The 18,622-nt window shown below is 44.9% G+C and overlaps 1 protein-coding gene across 1 annotated transcript; it reads left to right on the top strand.

The window, feature by feature from the left end:
- Window positions 1-397: 397 nt before the first annotated feature.
- LOC123127245 (transcription factor HY5) lies at window positions 398-16,283 on the top strand. Its single transcript, XM_044546849.1, has 4 exons — window positions 398-657; window positions 984-1,164; window positions 15,226-15,382; window positions 15,774-16,283. The coding sequence occupies exons 1-4, from the start codon at window positions 576-578 to the stop codon at window positions 15,822-15,824; spliced, it is 471 nt and encodes a 156-aa protein (XP_044402784.1). The 5' UTR covers window positions 398-575; the 3' UTR covers window positions 15,825-16,283.
- Window positions 16,284-18,622: the final 2,339 nt, after the last annotated feature.

Below are 18,622 nucleotides of genomic sequence, written 5' to 3'. Positions count from 1 at the left end.
AAAGCGCCACGATACATCGAGACAGCTCACTGACGGGTAGGACCACGGGCACGATGGCCCGCGCGTCAGTGTGGCAGGCGAAGCGGAAGGGCCTCAGCGCCTCCACGTAGCGGGTCTCCGCGCCTGTGGATCGCGACTCCGGGCGGGTGGTCTCCAGGGCAGCCACGACCTGCGGTTCACAGCCGTGCGATCCTCGCGGCTTGGGTGGCTGGGATCGCCCCGCTAAAACCCAAACCCCCATGGAACTTTCGGGCCAATAAATGACGTCTCCCGAAGCCGCGTCTTACATTGAACCCCGTTCCGCGCCGCGGAATCCCCGTTTGAGCCTCTTTCCTGCCGCGACTACGCTGTGCAGGGACTGCAATGTAAATTGGCGGGTGCTTGTATGAAACGCACGGGGCTTTGCAGGGGCTGATCCGTGAATTACCTGCGCTTTGTGCCGCCTTAAGACAAAATAGTTCTCATGGTCCATACTCCATACAAGCAAGCAGCTGGGAGGAGGAAGATAGGAAGAGAGGAGCAGAGGTAGCCTCGTCTTCCTCGGGATTGGGAGGAACGAGAGAGGCGGGGAGAGAATGCAGGAACAGGGGGAGAGCTCGCGGCCTTCGAGCAGCGACAGGTCGTCCAGCTCCGGCAACCACATGGGGCACAAGGAAGGCAAGCTCTAGAACTTCAATTCTCTCCTGCTGTAATGCTGTTTTAGCTCGATCGGTTCTTGAAACGAAGCTCTTGTGCGCTGTGCCTTCTGATTGGCGTTCATTCGGCCGGGCCTCCGAAAGCTCTGATCATCTTGGTCACTTGCCAGAGATGTTCTATACTTTTCTAGAATTTTGGGTCGAATTTCACGTCGTCTTTAACTGCGCATTTTGAGGAAAGAAGCTTTGCATTCATTCCTGCCGAGCGTTTGAGTTTGCAGAAAGACCGGTATCTCCAAAGGAACTAGATTGGTGAACTGAGCTAAGCTGAGCTTCGTTGGACTGCAGGGATGGAGAGCGACGACGAAATAGGTACGGTGCCGGAGCTGGGCCTGGGGCCAAGCGGCGCGTCCACGTCCGGCAGGAGGGAAGCCGACGGGCCGGAGCGCGCCCAGTCCTCCACCGCGCAAGGCAGCGCGCGTCGCCGCGGACGCACCCCGGCCGACAAGGAGCACAAGCGCCTCAAGAGGTACGAGCTTCATGCTGCATAATTCAGTTTCGAGTTTCTGAATGTGGATAATGCCTCCTGTCCTGTGTGCCCAATTCGATGTCTGGATGGTAGATCGAGTACGGATGCCCATTCATGCATGTTTTGGATTCAATGCATGGTGGTCCTGAACTCCTGATGGTCCATACCGAAACCACGCCATGCATGTATAGGTCCCCTTTCGTTGAGTTTAGACAAACCAAAAGATTGCTCGTGGATCCAAGTTGGGAGCAAAAATGATTTTCTTGTGGACCTTTCTTTTTCCTAGAGAGATCTCTTGTGGATCTAGATACGGATCAAATGTCGAGGTCTCTGAATAAATACTATGGTTGGATTAGCCGTCTTCGCCTGGCTCTCGTGCTCGTGAAAGTTGGGTCACTTTGGGTCAGTGGAAGCGGCCATAATGGAAGACTTGTGCTTCTGTTGTCGTGGTCTTTGCTCTCAGAAGTTTTTTTTTTTGACATGTTTGCTCTCAGAAGTTGCAAGCTCCTTCGACGGATGGTCAATGCTTTCATGCTTCTTTGTGGTCCTTGTACCTGTGTGGCTTCTAGTGTTATGTCTAGGTCGTTGGTTTTTTTTTTTTTTTGCGGGGAGGTCGTTGGTTGCCAACGTTTGTGCCATGATCCTTAGATTCTCCGTCGTTGTTTATGTTATGCTTTTGTTGTTGGATCGTGCCATCTTTGGTGTTGTGCGGTGTCTTCTATGGCGCTGTACTCTTCTTTCAATCTAATGAAATACATTTGGCTCTCCTGTATGATTTGAAAAAAAAAACGATTACCAATACGATGCTCAGCTCAGCCTGGTTGAGATCGATAGACGAGTTTGTTGTAGCAAAAGAGATATCCTGAATTTAAAGGGTATCATCTACGGTGGAATACATGCAGCTGGGCTAGGGGTAGAAGAGGATTTTTGACATATCAGTACTCCCTTAGTTCCAAAAGATAGTTTGTAAGATTTTTTTAAGCTTTGTGAAGTTTAACCAATATTGTAGAAAAAATATGTACATTCATAATACAAAATAATATCATTAGATATATCATGGAAGATATTTTTATACTGTAATTATGTGCTATTATTAATGTCAGACATTTTTTATGGTGTTTGACTTTGGAAAACACATACTACATTACTTCTTGTTTGACTTTTGATAAAACAGATACACCTTACATAAATAAACGGAGTAAGAATGTTCTAGTAGTTGCATTTACTGGTGCCCCTTAGAAAGTCCCCCACCCCCGACACTCTTCTGCCCTCGCTGCCGCCAGAGGAAGTCGTCATGGAAGCCGAGTGGCTCCTGGTGCCCTCGCCATGGTTGCAGCGAGGTTCTTGCTGCACCGTTTTTGTGTGCGGGCTCCGGAAACCGAGTGGCTGCCTTGCGTGGTGAGACGGCATCATCTTTGGAGATGAGTGGTGCCTGTGGGTGCTGATCCTTCTTGGTTGTGCTCCTAGTGCGTACGTGCCAAACTGAAGGATATCACTCTCACCCCTCTCCGACGCACTCCACCCCGTGGGATCTGGTCCCTCGGTGGACGGTGGTTCTGGTTGGACTGGTGTGCTGCACCCTTATCCGTACCGTTCACCATTGTGATAGGATTTGTACTAGCCAACTAACTTACTACATGCCGCTTTTTTGTTTCTTTCAAACGAAACAACATATGGACGTAAAACTTTGCAGGCCAACAATACTTCATAACTACTGTGTGTAAAAAAGCTTTCGGAATTTTTTGGTATAGCATAAATATATGAAATGATATTTTTTTCCATTAAGCAATATTATTTTAAATATTTATGATGCTTGTAGGATGTTTTATTGAATCTTGTACAGTTGTACATGCCATTTGGGGCCTTGTTAATTTTTTTTGTTAGAGAAAAGGCATACGTCCGACTTTATAAATAAAGTCACACGGCAGAGTAACAACCCACCAGCATCAAACAAACAGTTTGCCCAAAACACTCAGGGCCAACCACAATAACCATAGTTCTTTTGGGCCTTGTTAATTTGAAACCAGGCCTAATGTCTTTTTCTAAAAATATCTAGTCAGACAAAATAAATCTGTTTTAGACAAAATCTAAGCAAATTCCATTGAACTCTTTTTAAAATTTGGAATATCCCCATAAAACCCACCTACCAGTTCACCTTAAGAATATTTTCCAATCCATTACCAAAAAAACATTGCAGATCCTACAATCTAGAACTTGCAATATATCGAGGTAATTTTGAGAATTGTTACGCAGGATTTGAACCAGTAATTTTTTTTATGGAAGCTGCAGTACTTTGCTGTGTATTTTTATTATTTTTCAAAAAATAGGTACAAAAGGTCCAAAAGAAAAAAGAACTACACAACCTAAAAACCTAGCAAAAAATGAAGGAAAAGCAAATCAAAGCAGAAAATACATGGGGAAACTACAACAAATACAAATACAATAAATAGGCCCAAGGGCACATTATCTGAAAGAACTGACCCATGGTTCAAAACTGATGTATGCCTTCCTGTGCTCCATGGAGAATCCATTTGAGTTCCTCTTTAAATTTCTTCCTGCAAGTGTAGAGGTTGGGAGGCAATCTCTTCAAAATGAAGTCATTCCTGTATGTGTGATGTGCTACTACTATATTTGTGGTATGCAAATTGATACATGAAACCCTACTAAAAAAATCCACTTTTAGTCCACCACTATTTGGTTTCAAGTTTAGATCTACAAACATAAGCAAATTTGACTTTTAACATTCAGCATCAGACGAACGTCATCACCCCAGTCAAAGCAGGTCTGGACAATAATGTGCGGTTACCAACCCATAAAAACTTGTCTGCAAAAATAAGTTTTGCATATTCCTAACACAATGCTGTAACTTCACTCTATCTATCAATGCAAAGATACTCGAGGCTTTTGCGTATTCGCCGAAAAAAAATAAGTTTTGGGAAAAATCATAAGTCTAAGAAAAGCCTGGGAAAACAGAAAAAGGCTTATAGTTGAATGCTATTTTTTATTCAGAAAGCATGCAAAAAGTCTTCAATGATCAAAACAATGCGCAAAATTTTTGGGATAAAACATTTTCTCCATTCCTACGATTATATTTTGTCGTGATTTCCTTGTCACAGGATAAATTTCTCTATTTAATAATCTCAGAAGATTTTATATTTGAAAATATAATATTTAAAAAAATAAACTACATGATTAAATTACTGTATTTGTCCATCTGGACATTATTTAAAAAAAATGGACTAGTGCATGGCGCGTCATGCAAAACCCTATTTTTCTTTTGAGAGGACGAATCCATGAAGTAGGTGTAGAAGTACTCCGCGACCGAGTCCATCATGTTTGCTTCAAAGTGAACAACAAAAATGTCAATAAATTTCACTATGGCATTTTGTCGAACACTTGTCGGGCGTGGTGTTCACCATGGATGATGATGTACAAGGGCAGATGGTACTTGGGGCCGAACCAGGGGTAGAAGGGAGGCGTATGCAAATCGGCTGGCGTGTTGGAGGTCTGGCAAGGCCTGGGCCGCGGATTGCGTAGTATAGCAGCGGCGGCAGTCTTGGACTACGCGGATACACAGCAAGGGTGTAAGGCCGGAGTGAGAAAAGTGGGGTTTCGGGTGGAGTTTTTGTGTGGGCCTGAGGTGTTGGACTCCAATGGGGCGACCGTCCGGGTGCCTGCAAACCTCTCCCAGGGTTGCTTTCAGTTTGCGGGAATTCGGACTTGCGGACGTTTGATGGACGATGTTGGAGGGCACAGTGTCCGAACATCGCGGTCCGGACATCTATGGACGGTTTGATGGACGGCATTGGAGATGCCCTTAGTCCTATCAAATGGTTTTACCGTAAATCATCAAAATCAATTAGGGTACTATGGAAGGTGCACTTTTCACCATCTCATGGGTATTGTGCGGATGCAGGGGTTTGCTAATCTCGTCATAACTCCCCGTTCAACACCCCTCCCTCTCGCAGCAACAGTGATCAAAGGTGGTGCGACAATGGCTGGATGTGGAGCGGTGAGGTACTCAATCTTCTTCCGACGTTCTATCTAGTGACGCGGGTGAGCCTTGGGCCCTCTCAGCATCGAGATCCGGCTAGCGAGAAAGCTTCAGCTAGTAGAGAGGTTGCTAGTGGTCACAGACTCGACAACAAGTATGTGCATACTCTTGGCGGGAACCTATGATCTCACCTCTTCAGTTAGGTCAACATGCATTGGCGTGCTCTTGTTGAAGGTGTTGACTCAAACCTCTCTTTCGGGGTTTATTCCCAAGTTTGATCTTTGGTTGGACCAGTCAGACTCGCTACGCTTTGCTTCGGTCCAAGCCTACCGGCGACAAGCCTCGCTTCGCTCGCTCGTCAGAAGTTAGCCTCCCTCTTTATACTTAAATTTGGAGCATTTTTTTAAAGGAGGAGTACCTTCGGTCTCTGCATTAATCGATGCATGCAGCCATATTGTTAAATAAAAACGTAACAAGGTCATAAGGTCTAAAGATGCTCATACTGAGCAGTAGTCAAAAGTAAAAAAAAATGAAAAGCGCCACACCTGGCGATATAAGACTGAAAAAAATGCCACATCTGGCAATATAAAAATAAGCTACGATGCCTACACACCTAGCCTATTATTAACTCGCCACCCAAATCGGCTGAAGATAGCCCATGCTACGTCTCCCAACGGTTGCACCCAATAAACAAAGGTTCCCTGAAGTCCGCATGAATGAGTAAGGACCACATACGGATCCAAATTGTAGCTCTGTAGATAACCTGCAAAAAATTGGTGAATTGTGTCCCATTAAAAATCATATCATTTCTTGTGTTCCATATAGCCCAAAATAATGCACATACTCCTATCCGAATATGTTTAGCTAAGTGTACGTCCACTCCATTAAGCCACATCCCAAATAACGTGTTTATGCTCCTCGGAGGTTGAACATTAAAGGCTATATGAATTGATGGCCATAATAATTGTGCAAGAGGACATTCGAGAAAGAGGTGTTTAATCGTTTCATTTTGATCACAAAAACAACACCTAGAGTTACCAACCCAATTCCTTTTTGCCAAGTTATCTTTGGTTAGAATAACGTCTTTATGGACAAACCACATAAATATTTTAATACGAAGTGGGACTTTAATCTTCCAAATATGTAACGACCTCGACAATGGCCCGGAGTCAATTAGGTCCGAATACATGGATTTCACTGAGAAGAGGCCATTCGTGGTTAACTTCAGCGAATTGTATCCGCCTGATCAGATAGGTGAACCTCCATCAACCTATGAACCAGGTGCAACCAAGCATTCGAACGCCCCCTGCTAGGGATCTCCTAAATTGAATATTAAGCGGTATCAAATTTAATACTGTGGCAACATAATCCTCCTTACATTGCACAATATTATATAAGGATGGATATTGCAAAGCCAAAGGCAGTCTCCCCTAGCCATGTATTCTCCCAAAATCTAGTAGTATTACCATTACCAACTAGGAATTTCACTCGTTGGAAGAAAGTTGCTTTCGTCCTCATTAATCCCTTCCAGAATGGTGAGTCCGTTGGCTTAGCGATGACTTGGGCCAAAGTCTTAGATTCTAAGTATTTATTCCGCAAGATTTGTATCCACATATCGTCGGTCTTAGTAGATATTCTGTATAGCCACTTGCTAAGCAGACATCTATTTTTGATCTCTAAATTTTTGATCCCTAACCCGCCCTAGTCTTTTGGTCCGCAAATAATATCCCGTCTAGCCAATCTATACTTTTTCTTGGCTTCATCACTTTGCCAAAAGAATCAGGATCTATAAAAGTGAAGTCTTTTCCATACCCCAATCGGTACCTCAAAGAAAGATAGAAGGAACATCGGCAGGCTCATCAAGACCGAATTTATCAAAACCAACCGACCTCTGTATGACATGAGCTTGCCCTTCCAGCAGCTCAGTTTCTTTTCAAATCGATCTTCTATACATTTCCATTCCTTGTTCGTTAAACGTCTATGATGAATTGGGATCCCTAGATAACTAAAAGGTAAGGATCCCATTTCACAACCGAACAAATTTCTATAGTCATCTTGTTTCTCTTTGGCTCTCCCAAAACAGAACAATTTGCTTTTATTGAAGTTGATTTTGAGCGCAGACAGTTTCTCGAAAAGACACAATACAAGCTTCATATTCCTAGCTTTTGCAAGATCATGTTCCATGAATATAATAGTGTCATCCGCGTATTGTAGGACGAAGACTCCCCCCTCTACAAGGTGGGGGACGAGTCCTCCTACTTGGCTATTCTCTTTGGTCCGGCCAATTAGTACTGCCAACATATCCGCTACAATGTTAAACAACACCGGAGACATGGAATCTCCCTGTCGTAACCCTTTACGTGTCTGGAAAAAATGTCCTATATCATCGTTGACTTTTATTCTGACACTACCTTTCTGTATGAATGAATCCACCTGAGATCTCCAAGTCTCATTGAACCCCTTCATACGTAAGGCTTGCTGCAAAAAGGGCCATTTGACCTTCTCATACGCTTTTTCAAAATCCATTTTGAAGACAACACCATCTAATTTCTTCGTATGGATTTCATGCAGTGTTTCATGTAAGATCACAACCCCTTCAAGGATGTGTCGTCCTGGCATGAAAGAAGTTTGTGTTGGTTGCACAACCGAATGGGCTATTTGTGTCAACCTATTCGTGCCAACATTTGTAAAAATCTTAAAGCTTACATTGAGAAGACAGATCGGTCTGAATTGCTCAATGTGAATAGCCTCAACCCTCTTTGGCAACAACGTTATTGTTCCAAAATTGAGGTGAAAGAGGTTTAAGTGGCCATCGAACAAATCATGGAACATAGGCATAAGATCTCCCTTTATGATATGCCAACATTTCTGATAAATTCTGCCGGGAACCCATCCGGCCCAGGGGCTTTATTATGCTTCATTTGCGTTATTGCATCAAACACCTCTTTCTCAGTGAACGGAGCAGACAACAACTCATTCTCTTCTAAGTTAAGTTGAGGTATGTCCCTGATCGAACTCTCATCTAGAGCTACAAAACTTTCTTCAGGTGCTCCAAAAAGCTTCTTATAATATTCAGAGATGTACAATTTTAGGTTCTCATGTCCTACAATTGTACCCTCATCTTGTTCGAGTTGTATTATCGTCCTCTTTCTATGTTTCCCATTAGCTATCACATGAAAAAACTGTGTATTGCCATCTCCTTGGACGATCTTAGACACCTTTGCTCTAAGCGCCCATTTTATTTCCTCCTCTCTTATAAGGGTTTGTAACTTTTTCTCGGCCTCATTATTAATATCTCGCTCCGACATATTAAGAAGGGTGGATTCCGCTTTAACACCAAGTTCATTAATAATTTGTGTTAGCCTCTCCTTTTCAACTTTGTAAATACCGCTTTGGTTTTTGGCCCATCCCCTCAAGAATTGGCGTAAATGTCTAATTTTGTTCTGCCATATTTCCACATGAGAAGTCCCACCATACTCCCTGGCCCATTCTGTGGCAATAAGATTTAGGAAACCCTCCCTCTAGAACCATCCTAGTTCGAAAGAGAACGTATTTCTGTTGCCCACATGGGTCGATTCCCTGGAATAAATCAACAATGGGGCATGGTCCGAAATGGCCCTCTGTAAGGCTCGAATCGTTACCAGTGGAAATTTCTGTTCCCAATCAACACTAGTAAGGACCCTGCACAATTTCTCGTAGGTAGGGATTGGTAAGGAATTATCCCACGTGAATTGTCTATCACAGAGTTCAATCTCCCTCAAGTCGAAACTCTCAATGATCATATTGAACATGAATGACCACCTTCCATTGAAATTGTCATTATTTTTCTCCTCTTGTCTTCTAATGATGTTGAAATCTCCTCCAACTATAATGGGCAACCTTTCATCCCCACAGACTCTCACTAAATCTGCAAGGAAGTCAGGCTTAAGTTCTGGCTGCGCCGCACCATATACGGCCACCAAAGCCCACCTAAAGTCATCAATTTTTGATCTCACTCAAAATTTGACAACAAATTCACCGTGAACCACATTTAGCACTTCTAAAGTTTCGCACTTCACCCCAAGTAGGATCCCTCCAGATCGCCCCCTTGGAGGAAGACAGTGCCAATCAAAATCAACCCCCCCTGAAATCCGTTGAGAAACTGGGGATTAAAATTATCCCTACCTGTCTCTAATAAAGCCATGAAATCCAATTTTCCCTCTATCGATGTATCACTAAGGAATCTTCTTTTAGCCATTCCGCTAGACCTCTGCTATTCCAGAATATTCCTTTCATATTTCATCATGGAATTTTTTTCTTTTGTTTAACTCTCGCACTTCTACGCACCGCCGATGTGGGATAAACCTTCCTCTTCCAGGTTCTTTTTGGTTTATCCTTCATCTCCTCTGTGAGAAGAGGGTTGGTGTCAGTAGAAACAATGTCATTTGGTTGCAAAGGGGCCATATACCCCTCGGCAATCACATCATCATCCATGCCTTCTAAGCCCTCTCTGGGGACTAAATCCTCATAGAGACTCTGAAGCGTTGTTACGCCTAGATCATTAATATCATTGTCATTCATGGGTTTTACCGCAACTATATTTCGGATTAAATCCAGAGCTCTATCTATTTCTAAATCTAATAGATCATTAATGGATTTGGCAGTTTCTTTGCCATTACTGCCAAGAGAGATCCCTAACTTGCCGAGTTTATCAATAGTTTCATGTTCAAAGAAGTGCGGAATAGAACAACTTGTATTAACCGGCATACCTGTATGAACTTCGATGTCGCGAAGCTTGGCGGCCCTCATAGCACGCCCCATCTGTATGTCATCCGCGTCTGGCTGGTCCTGGATCCGGTGACTGAACCGTTTGTCGCCGGACATAGGATCCGGAATGCCTCCAAAAAAGCGATCACGTCCTCCATAGCGACTCCATCCGGGCTGTGACCGCCTGTCATATGCCCGAACGAGTCTGAAGAAGTGAGAGGCATGGAGCTCCTAGACTTCTCCACTGCCGTATCGTTAACCGCAACGCCCGAAGCAGTGTCACTGACCGGCCGGGACACCACCTGTGTCGAGCTGGTCGGATGTGGCGACGGAGAGCGAGATGGAGGCCTAGACCCGTCCACTGTAGGGGGGAGAGGAGTCGCCGCCAGTCGCCCCTCCGCCGCAACCACCACCGAAGACACATCCGTCACCACCGGAGTGTCTGGCCGCAACTGCGACGTCGGCTGTGGTGGAACCTCATCCACCATCTGTCGGTGGTGCTCCTCCACCACCTGTGATTGAAGATCGTCATCAGAGTCCTCCATCTCCATGCGGTCACCCCAAAGACGGCTCGGTGCGGACACCGCCTGGAACGAACCAAAACGGAGAGATGTCGTCGGAGTGGACAGGGGCGCCGCCCCCTTCTCAGTCCTCGGCTCAGTCGAATGCGCTGGTTTTCTGACTGGTTTGTCCTTCCCACCATGGTCATTGGGATTACCATCCATCCCCTGGTCACCACTACCATCTCCACCATCAGTCATATCAACATCAGTAGTCCCAGAATTATTATTTGCTTGATGAACCTCCTCGACCACAATATCAAGATCATAAGACATCCCATCATATGTCCATGGTACAAAGTCAGGAATATAATCCGCATTGACAACACCGACAAGTAGCCTCGCCACTCCATGCAGGCGTGTAAATGGCATGTCCACCTTCTCTGTTTTACCTAACAGAGAGCCAAGACTCTTAACAATAAGATAATCATTAAGCAAAGTCTCTGGAACACCAGTAAGCCTAACCCAAACCTTTTCCAGTGGTATCCCCATAGGCTCAGGTTTTTTGCACTCGTCAAACTCAAGAATGCACTTACTTCCGGGCACCTTACTAAGCCCACACTTCAGCAGGTGGTTAAGATCCTCCCTCCTAGGGAACTCCACTCTGTAAACCCGATCCTCCAAACTGACGAGTGACCAGTGAAAGGACTCAGACACTAGTCGTCTGAGCTGCTGACACACCTGTTCCTTCGTCAATGTCCCCTGGGTAACCCTGACCAGACCAAACTTCGAACTGTCCACCACTGGAGTCATCGAAATTGAGCGTGGAGTCTCGAAGAACATAAGCAGAAACCATAAATGTTTACCACAGGTGTAGGTACCAGAAGCAATGGGCAGCCGTCAGATGAGTGTCCCGACTTCAGACATATATCACATAGTACCGTCGTGCAATCAATCACAAAATGGCCTGGCACACCAAAACGGTAACATGTCATCTTTTCTTTCTTACGTGCCGCTTTGTTAGCATGCGCCGCATCCGCTTTATCACTACCTTTGTCACTATGACCATCTTTGTCATCGGAAGGAATGATGGCCCCAGCAAGCGCTTTAACCGCCGCCGCCGTCTCGGGCAACGCTGCAGAAGAAGAAGCGGCGACATCTACCACTTTGGCCGCCCCGCTGGCAGTCCCCTTCGGCGGGAGCACCGGCTTAGGAGCCGTCTTCGGTACAAAGGGACGTCGCGAAGGAGGATTTCTGCCACCCCCCCCCCCCCCCCGACCACCCCGCTGACGGTAATTAGGCCCCGTGGCTCCCTCGACGAATTAGCCGGGTGGAGGGTTGAAGTTTCTCTGCCAATTGTACCCCCACCCTCCACCATCCTGCCATTGATTCCATCCATTCCGGTAGCCCTGATAGCCACCGTCATACCCGCGACCAGCACCATAGCCACCGCGACCACCATTAAAGCCTCCGCGACCCGCGCCATAATTATCGCGGCCGCTGTTGCTGCAGCCGGCTCCGGCGTCGCCGCGGCCGCCACCGCCGTTTCCAGCTCGTCCTGCGACCGCTCTGCCAAGACGTCGCACCCCGGGTAGCACCCAGCCCCCCATCAAGCTGCTGCTGCTGTTGCATAGGACGGGGCGGAGGCTCCTGCCGCTGCTGATTTGGAGCGACCCTAAAGGCGGCACCGCCCCGGCGCCCCGGCCAGCCATCGCCGGAGGAACGCGAGGAGCACGGCCACCGCGGGAAGGGAAGCCAACAGACGCACGCCGCCAAGCGCTAGGTCTAGAAGAAGGTGACGTACGCTCAGACGAAACGATCTCCTGACGCATGAGATCGATCGAGGAAAACCCTATTTGCCGCTCTTTGCGGCAAACAGTCGGGCTACCGCACAGGTATCGACCCAGCGCTCGGGGGGTGGGCCGACTGTTAGCGTTCCAACCATACCGGTTTTGGGAACCTTCTATGGATGTTCCCAGCCGTTTTTTCTGGTTTTGGGAACTTTCTAGAAGGTTCCTGAACCGTTTTTTCTTTTTATATTTTTTTCCTTTTTACTTTTAATTAATCTTTCCTTTTCGTCTTTTCTCTATCTTTTTTCTGTCTGTTTTTAATTTTCTTTCTTCTTGCTCTTTTCCTTTTGAACTTCTTTCTATTTTTAACGAATGTTTCAGAAATTTAGAAAAAAATGAAATTTTGTTTGATTTTTCAGAAAATGTTCCAGAAATTTTTGTTCAGAAATTTCGAAAAAGTTTAGAATTTCAAAAATTGTTCTCTTATTTTCAGAAAATGTTCCAAATTTCAAAAAGTGTTTGTCCTTTTAATTTTTTGTTCACAAACTAGAAAAATGTTCGGTATAAGAAATATGTTTCTATCTTCCATAGTTGTTCAAAAATTCAGAAAATATTCATGTTTTAAAATTTGTTCATAAATTAAAAAATGTTTGCATTTTTTAATTTTGCTCATGAATTAGAAAATATTCCTGTTTCCGAAATTGTGTCCGTTTTAAAAAATTGTTCACAAAATCCAGAAAATGTTCCCGTTTTCAAAATTTGATCGCAAATTCAGAAAAATTTCACATTTTTTAATTGTGTTCACATAATCAAAAAAATCTATAAATTTTTAAAAATGTTCCTCTTTTCCATATGTTTTCAGAAATTAAGATCTGTTTGGGAATTTCAGAAAATGTTCCAGTTTTCAAATTTTGTTCAAAAATTTAGAAAATGTTCTGTTTTTTGAAAATGTTTCTGTTTGTAAATAATTCTTTTACAAAGTTGAAAAGTGTTTGTGTTACATAAGACACTCAGGCTTTTTTTCCAAAAAATGTTCTAGATGTTCAAAAAATGTCCGTGTTTCATATTTTGGTTTGGACTTTCAAAGAAATGTTCCAGTTTTGAAAAAAATGTTCGTGTTACAAGTTTTTATGGAATTTTAAAGAAAATAGCATTTTGATTTTTTTGAGTGTTTAGCAAAATTTTGTTTAAAAGAATTGTTCATTATTTTCGAAAAAGTTCCTTTTTTGAAAATGTCTTATTTTTCTAAAATTTCTTCACAAATTTGGAATGCGTTTGTGTTTTGTAAACATTCACATTTTTTTCAAACAAAATTGTTCTTCTTTTGAAATTTCAAAAAATAGTATCGGCACTAGTTTTTTTCTTTTTTTAGAAGGGTATCGGTGCTAGTTACGGTTCGTAAGTATTTCGCGCAGCCAAATATAGAACGGGGTACCCTAGCTCAACTGGTACTAGCACCTCTTTGCGATCATGAGATCCAGTGCTCGAGTGTTACAAAAGCCTGAATTTTTTTTTAGTTCGACTGCTGTTCGCTAGCTTGGGCTGGCCCAGTCGCGTCGGCGCCCTGTTTCACTGCTGTTCGCTAGTTTGGGCTGGACCAGTCGGGTCGCCCCCTGTGCGTCGGCGCCCTGTTGGACGCAACGAGCGTCCAGTAGGAGGAGGAGGAGCTCCCATCGATCGACGTATTTCCAACTTCCGCACGTCGGGTAAACGTGATGGCCTGAGGCCCATGATCGGCAGACACCACCTGGGCCGTGTACCCAGTGGATGTGGCCTCCGGATCTCGAGGCCCACCTTTCTCAAGATCGGGCCCGAAAGAGCCCACTAACTCTTTCAAACGCGTCAATCTGGCCGCCCTGATCCCGATCGGGATCGCAGGACTCGCCGGCGGCGGCGGCTGCACCGCCCGACGTCCTTTCTTCTTGCCCACAACCTTCGTCCATGCCTCCGGTGGAACTAGATCGAGCAGGGTAAGTTTAGGTAGACTTACCTTGGGGATTGGCCCCTTCCAAGGCCGGATCGCCGACGACGTCGTCCTCCGATGAACAACCCGCCGCACAATCTCCGTCTTCTTCCCGGAACGAAGCCCAACTCTGTCCGGATCGTCCGGAGGGAGAATCTCCTCCACGACCGTAGCCACCTCCTCCTCGTCGTAGCCGTCACTGAATAGCTCGCACACCATGTCGGATGGCGTTGGCGAGTACATCTCCGGCGAGCCGCCGCCCGCCTCCCCATCCTCTTCGTCATCGTCCTCGTCAGCTAGCACCCAGAAACGGCCGGCGATCTGCCGCCTGTCCTGACCAAGCGCTAGCGCGCCAGCTGCCCTCACGGTCGCCCTGGCCATTCCGCCTATGGCACCCTTGAATTTGGAGCATAACATAACACGTACGACAATTCCTTCTTAAAGGCATTGTCCACGACTAGCATACTTTTCACTGGACCTCCTACTTTTGTTGTCGGTGGTTTTTCCTCGCCGATTGATTGTGGTAGATGTGGGAGAACATGACCATCGCGAGACCAATTCAAGAGACTAGCCTTGGGATGTTTTTATTTCAATTTATGTAAGCCGACTTTTTTTGGCATCAATACTTGGCATTGCTTGGAATTTATTAATAATTAATAACATATGACCATGTGCATCAACCTAGGAGTTGTCCTCCTTTTTGAAAAAAAATCAGTAAGTGGTCTCGACTTATCTCAGAAATATTTTGCTGACATGAGTAACGTTAGTGCCTTCCCTGTACAAATGTTATCTGTATAGCTGGAATTGTTAACGATAATATGTCAACAAAAACTTTAATTAGGTGTGCTGTTTTTCTATCATAATATTTATTTTCAGATCTAACATGTGATACTTATGTTGCCAATTATGGAGCAATTATCTATGTGTTCTACTCAAATTTCTTTGTATTGGTGTTACATGAACATGATTGTTATCTATGATGATTATTATTACTTTTTGAATATTAAGAAACAAGACTTTGTCTAAATCCTAAATATGTGCTTATTTGTGTGTCATTGACCTGTGAAGGTTGCTGAGGAACCGGGTATCAGCCCAGCAGGCAAGGGAGAGGAAGAAAGCTTATTTGGGCGATCTGGAGGTGAAGGTGAAGGACCTAGAGAAGAAGAATTCGGAGCTGGAAGAAAGGCACTCCACCCTACAGAATGAGAACCAGATGCTCCGACAGGTACCTTTGTCTTCTGTACACTGATTATTTAATGCATCATGTTTCTTCAGAAGGTCTCATAGTTTTGTTATACAAGTCTTCTTCTTAAAGAAAAAGCTTTGTTGTACAAGCCATTCACTTCTAAAGGATACCGAAAATCACTGCCTAAGGAACCGCATTTCAATTTATTTATTTTACCGAAAATTACTGCCTAATATCAGTAGTCGCTGCTGCTATACATGCGGTTCACATTCTGTTACTCCGGGGTCGAATTCTCTAGGTCATAAAAAGTTTGAATAATACCATCAAAGGGGAACTAAAAAACTCTTGTTTGCCACGTACTGGTTGCCACAAGTACTCTGATCATGGACAGATAAAACCTGTCCTGAATGAGCTGTTCGTTGTTGTGCAGATCCTGAAGAACACCACTGTGAGCAGAAGAGGGCCAAGTGAGGGTCAATAGCACAGAGGTTGTCAGGGTTCATTTCCCGTGAATCAAAGAGGCCCTAGGATCGAATATAGCTGCGTTGATCGATCCGAAAATACATCACGTCTGGAACTTAAACTGGTTGGAAGCTTTCTGGCCAAAGGATAACCTAAAAAAACCGGGGGCCTAAACCTGTGTAGATCTTCACAGATGTCCCCATCATACTCTATGAAGTTCAGCACCACGTGCTGTGCTTCGTTAATAATTTCAGAAAATTAGTTTTGAGTGATTTAACATGTAATTTGTATCATTTTTTATGTATCTAAAAGTACGACCCAAACATTTTATTGTTGTGCAATTTGCTTTCTATTGTAAAATGGGCACATCTGGTGTCGGCAATGCAGCCCTGTCATGTTGGCTCTTGCAGATCGACGATATATGTTATATGGGTGAACAACTCAGCCCCTTCCATCAGCATCTTTCCTCTTGTTTTGATTCCAAGGAGTCCAAATTGATGGTGTGCGATCGTTTTATATTGGTATGACACTGACGTGCACCCTTGCCTTCTTCTCTTGTCTGTGCTTGCTGGTTTTGGAGGTGCTGCCATCATAATCTGGACCCGATCACCATTTTTCTTAGATATAATCGCATTGGAAACGTTAAAGAAAAATTGAAAAGAAAGGTCAAAACTTTCCGGCCCCTACATTCTCCGGTACACACAGCCATAAAACCTAATCAAATCCTCAGTGATCAATTTGGCAGAAAGTTGCCATCTTTCGAGCACAAAAGGAGAGGAGAACAGAACACGGGACATTCAATGTTTTTTTTTTCATTTTTCTTTTTTAAAGTGTAAAAAAATCATATTCTTTTTTTGGGATACATTCAAACATATTCTGCTATTAATAACCCAGAGGAATATCTTCGAATTAATCAACCAGGCAAACAAACAAAGGTGGTTGGCTCAAGCAGCAGAGAAGGAGACTTTCATTTCCGAGAGAAAGGCCCAAGTTTGCCTTGGCCATTGTGGTGCGCTGCAGCTGTGGACAGTGTAAGACAATAGGCTTTGGGGGGAACCGGCACAACCCTCTAGGGGTGGCCTATCACATATATATATAATGAGGTGGTATACAACGTTACAATATACACGTGTAAATACAGTCTAACACCCTCCCTCAATCTTAGCCACTTTCTAATGAATCTAGAAGGGTAAGATTGCGCCTGCAAGTCTCAAACTGTGGCAAAGGCAATGGTTTGGTGAAGATGTCAGCAAGTTGATCCTTGGAAGAAATAAACTTGATCTGTAGTTGCTTCTGAGACACGTTCACGCACAAAGTGATAGTCAACTTCAATGTGTTTCGTTCGGGCATGGAATACCGGATTTGCAGAAAGGTATGTAGCACCGATGTTATCACACCAAAGAACAGGAGGCTGTGATTGGGGTATACTTAACTCCTGAAGCAAGGACTGTACCCAGATAATCTCTGATGTGGCATTGGCCACAGCCTTATACTCAGCCTCAGTACTGCTACGCGAGACAGTAGCCTGTTTCCGAGCACTCCAAGCAATCGGGTTAGAGCCAAAGAAGACAGCATAACCCCCCGTGGATCGCCTGTCATCCGGATTGCCAGCCCAGTCTGCATCAGAATATGCTGAAAGACAACCAGAGTCAGACGGCCGAATATGCAAACCATGAGCCACCGTGAAACGAATATAGCGCAAAATCCGCTTAACAGCAGACCAATGAGTGTCACGGGGTGACTGCAGATACTGGCAGACTCGGTTAACAGCATAGGAAATGTCTGGTCGCGTGATCGTCAAGTACTGGAGCCCACCAACAATACTCCGGTACTCGGTCGCATCAGAAGAAGAAAGAAGCACACCATCAACAGCATTGAGCTTATCAGTGGTAGACATGGGTGTAGTCGTCGGTTTGCACTTAAGCATCCCAGCTTGCTGCAACAAATCCAGAGAGTACTTCTTCTGCGTCATAACAAGGCCAGCAGCACGAGAAGTAACCTCCACACCAAGAAAGTAATGAAGCTTCCCAAGGTCCTTGACCGCAAAATCAGCACCAAGTGAGCGAACAAGCGCAGTAGCAGCCGACTGAGAGGAGCTGACCAAAATGATATCATCTACATAGACCAACAAGTACATAGTAACCTCAGGCCTTTGAAGAAGAAACAATGAGGAGTCAGCAGTTGATGATGCAAAACCATGAGCACGAAGAGCCATTGCAAGACGAGCATGCCAAGCACGAGGAGCCTGCTTCAGACCATAAATTGCCTTGGACAGACGACAGAGATGATCAGGGCGATCCAGATCAGAGAAACCCGGAGGCTGGCGCATGTAAACCTCCTCCGCCAAGACACCATGAAGAAAAGCATTTTGAACATCAAGCTGATGAAGAAACCAACCTCGAGTAACAGCCAGAGAGAGAAGAAGTCTGATGGTAGTAGGCTTGACCACTGGACTGAAGGTGTCTTCATAGTCAAGTCCAAAACGCTGTCGAAAACCACGAGCAACCAGACGAGCCTTATAGCGCTCAATGGACCCATCAGAATGCCTCTTCACTTTGAAAACCCATTTGGAATCAATGACATTTACCCGTGATTGTGGAGGAACAAGAGTCCATGTCTGATTGCGAAGAAGCGCTTGATACTCCTGCTCCATGGCCTCTCTCCAATGAGGAATGCGCATAGCAGCTTGATACGTGCGTGGCTCAGAGGATGGATCTGCGAGAGCAGCAGACATGCACGCCGCTAACCAAGCAACTGTGCCATCGTGACATTGCTTAGGCTGAAAAATGCCACTCCGACTGCGCGTATGTGGACATA

Source organism: Triticum aestivum, chromosome 6A (genome assembly GCF_018294505.1).
Source record: "Triticum aestivum cultivar Chinese Spring chromosome 6A, IWGSC CS RefSeq v2.1, whole genome shotgun sequence".
NCBI classification, from domain to species: domain Eukaryota; kingdom Viridiplantae; phylum Streptophyta; class Magnoliopsida; order Poales; family Poaceae; genus Triticum; species Triticum aestivum.
The sequence above is the reverse complement of the archived record's forward strand: the minus strand, read 5'-3'. Positions and strand labels throughout refer to the sequence as shown.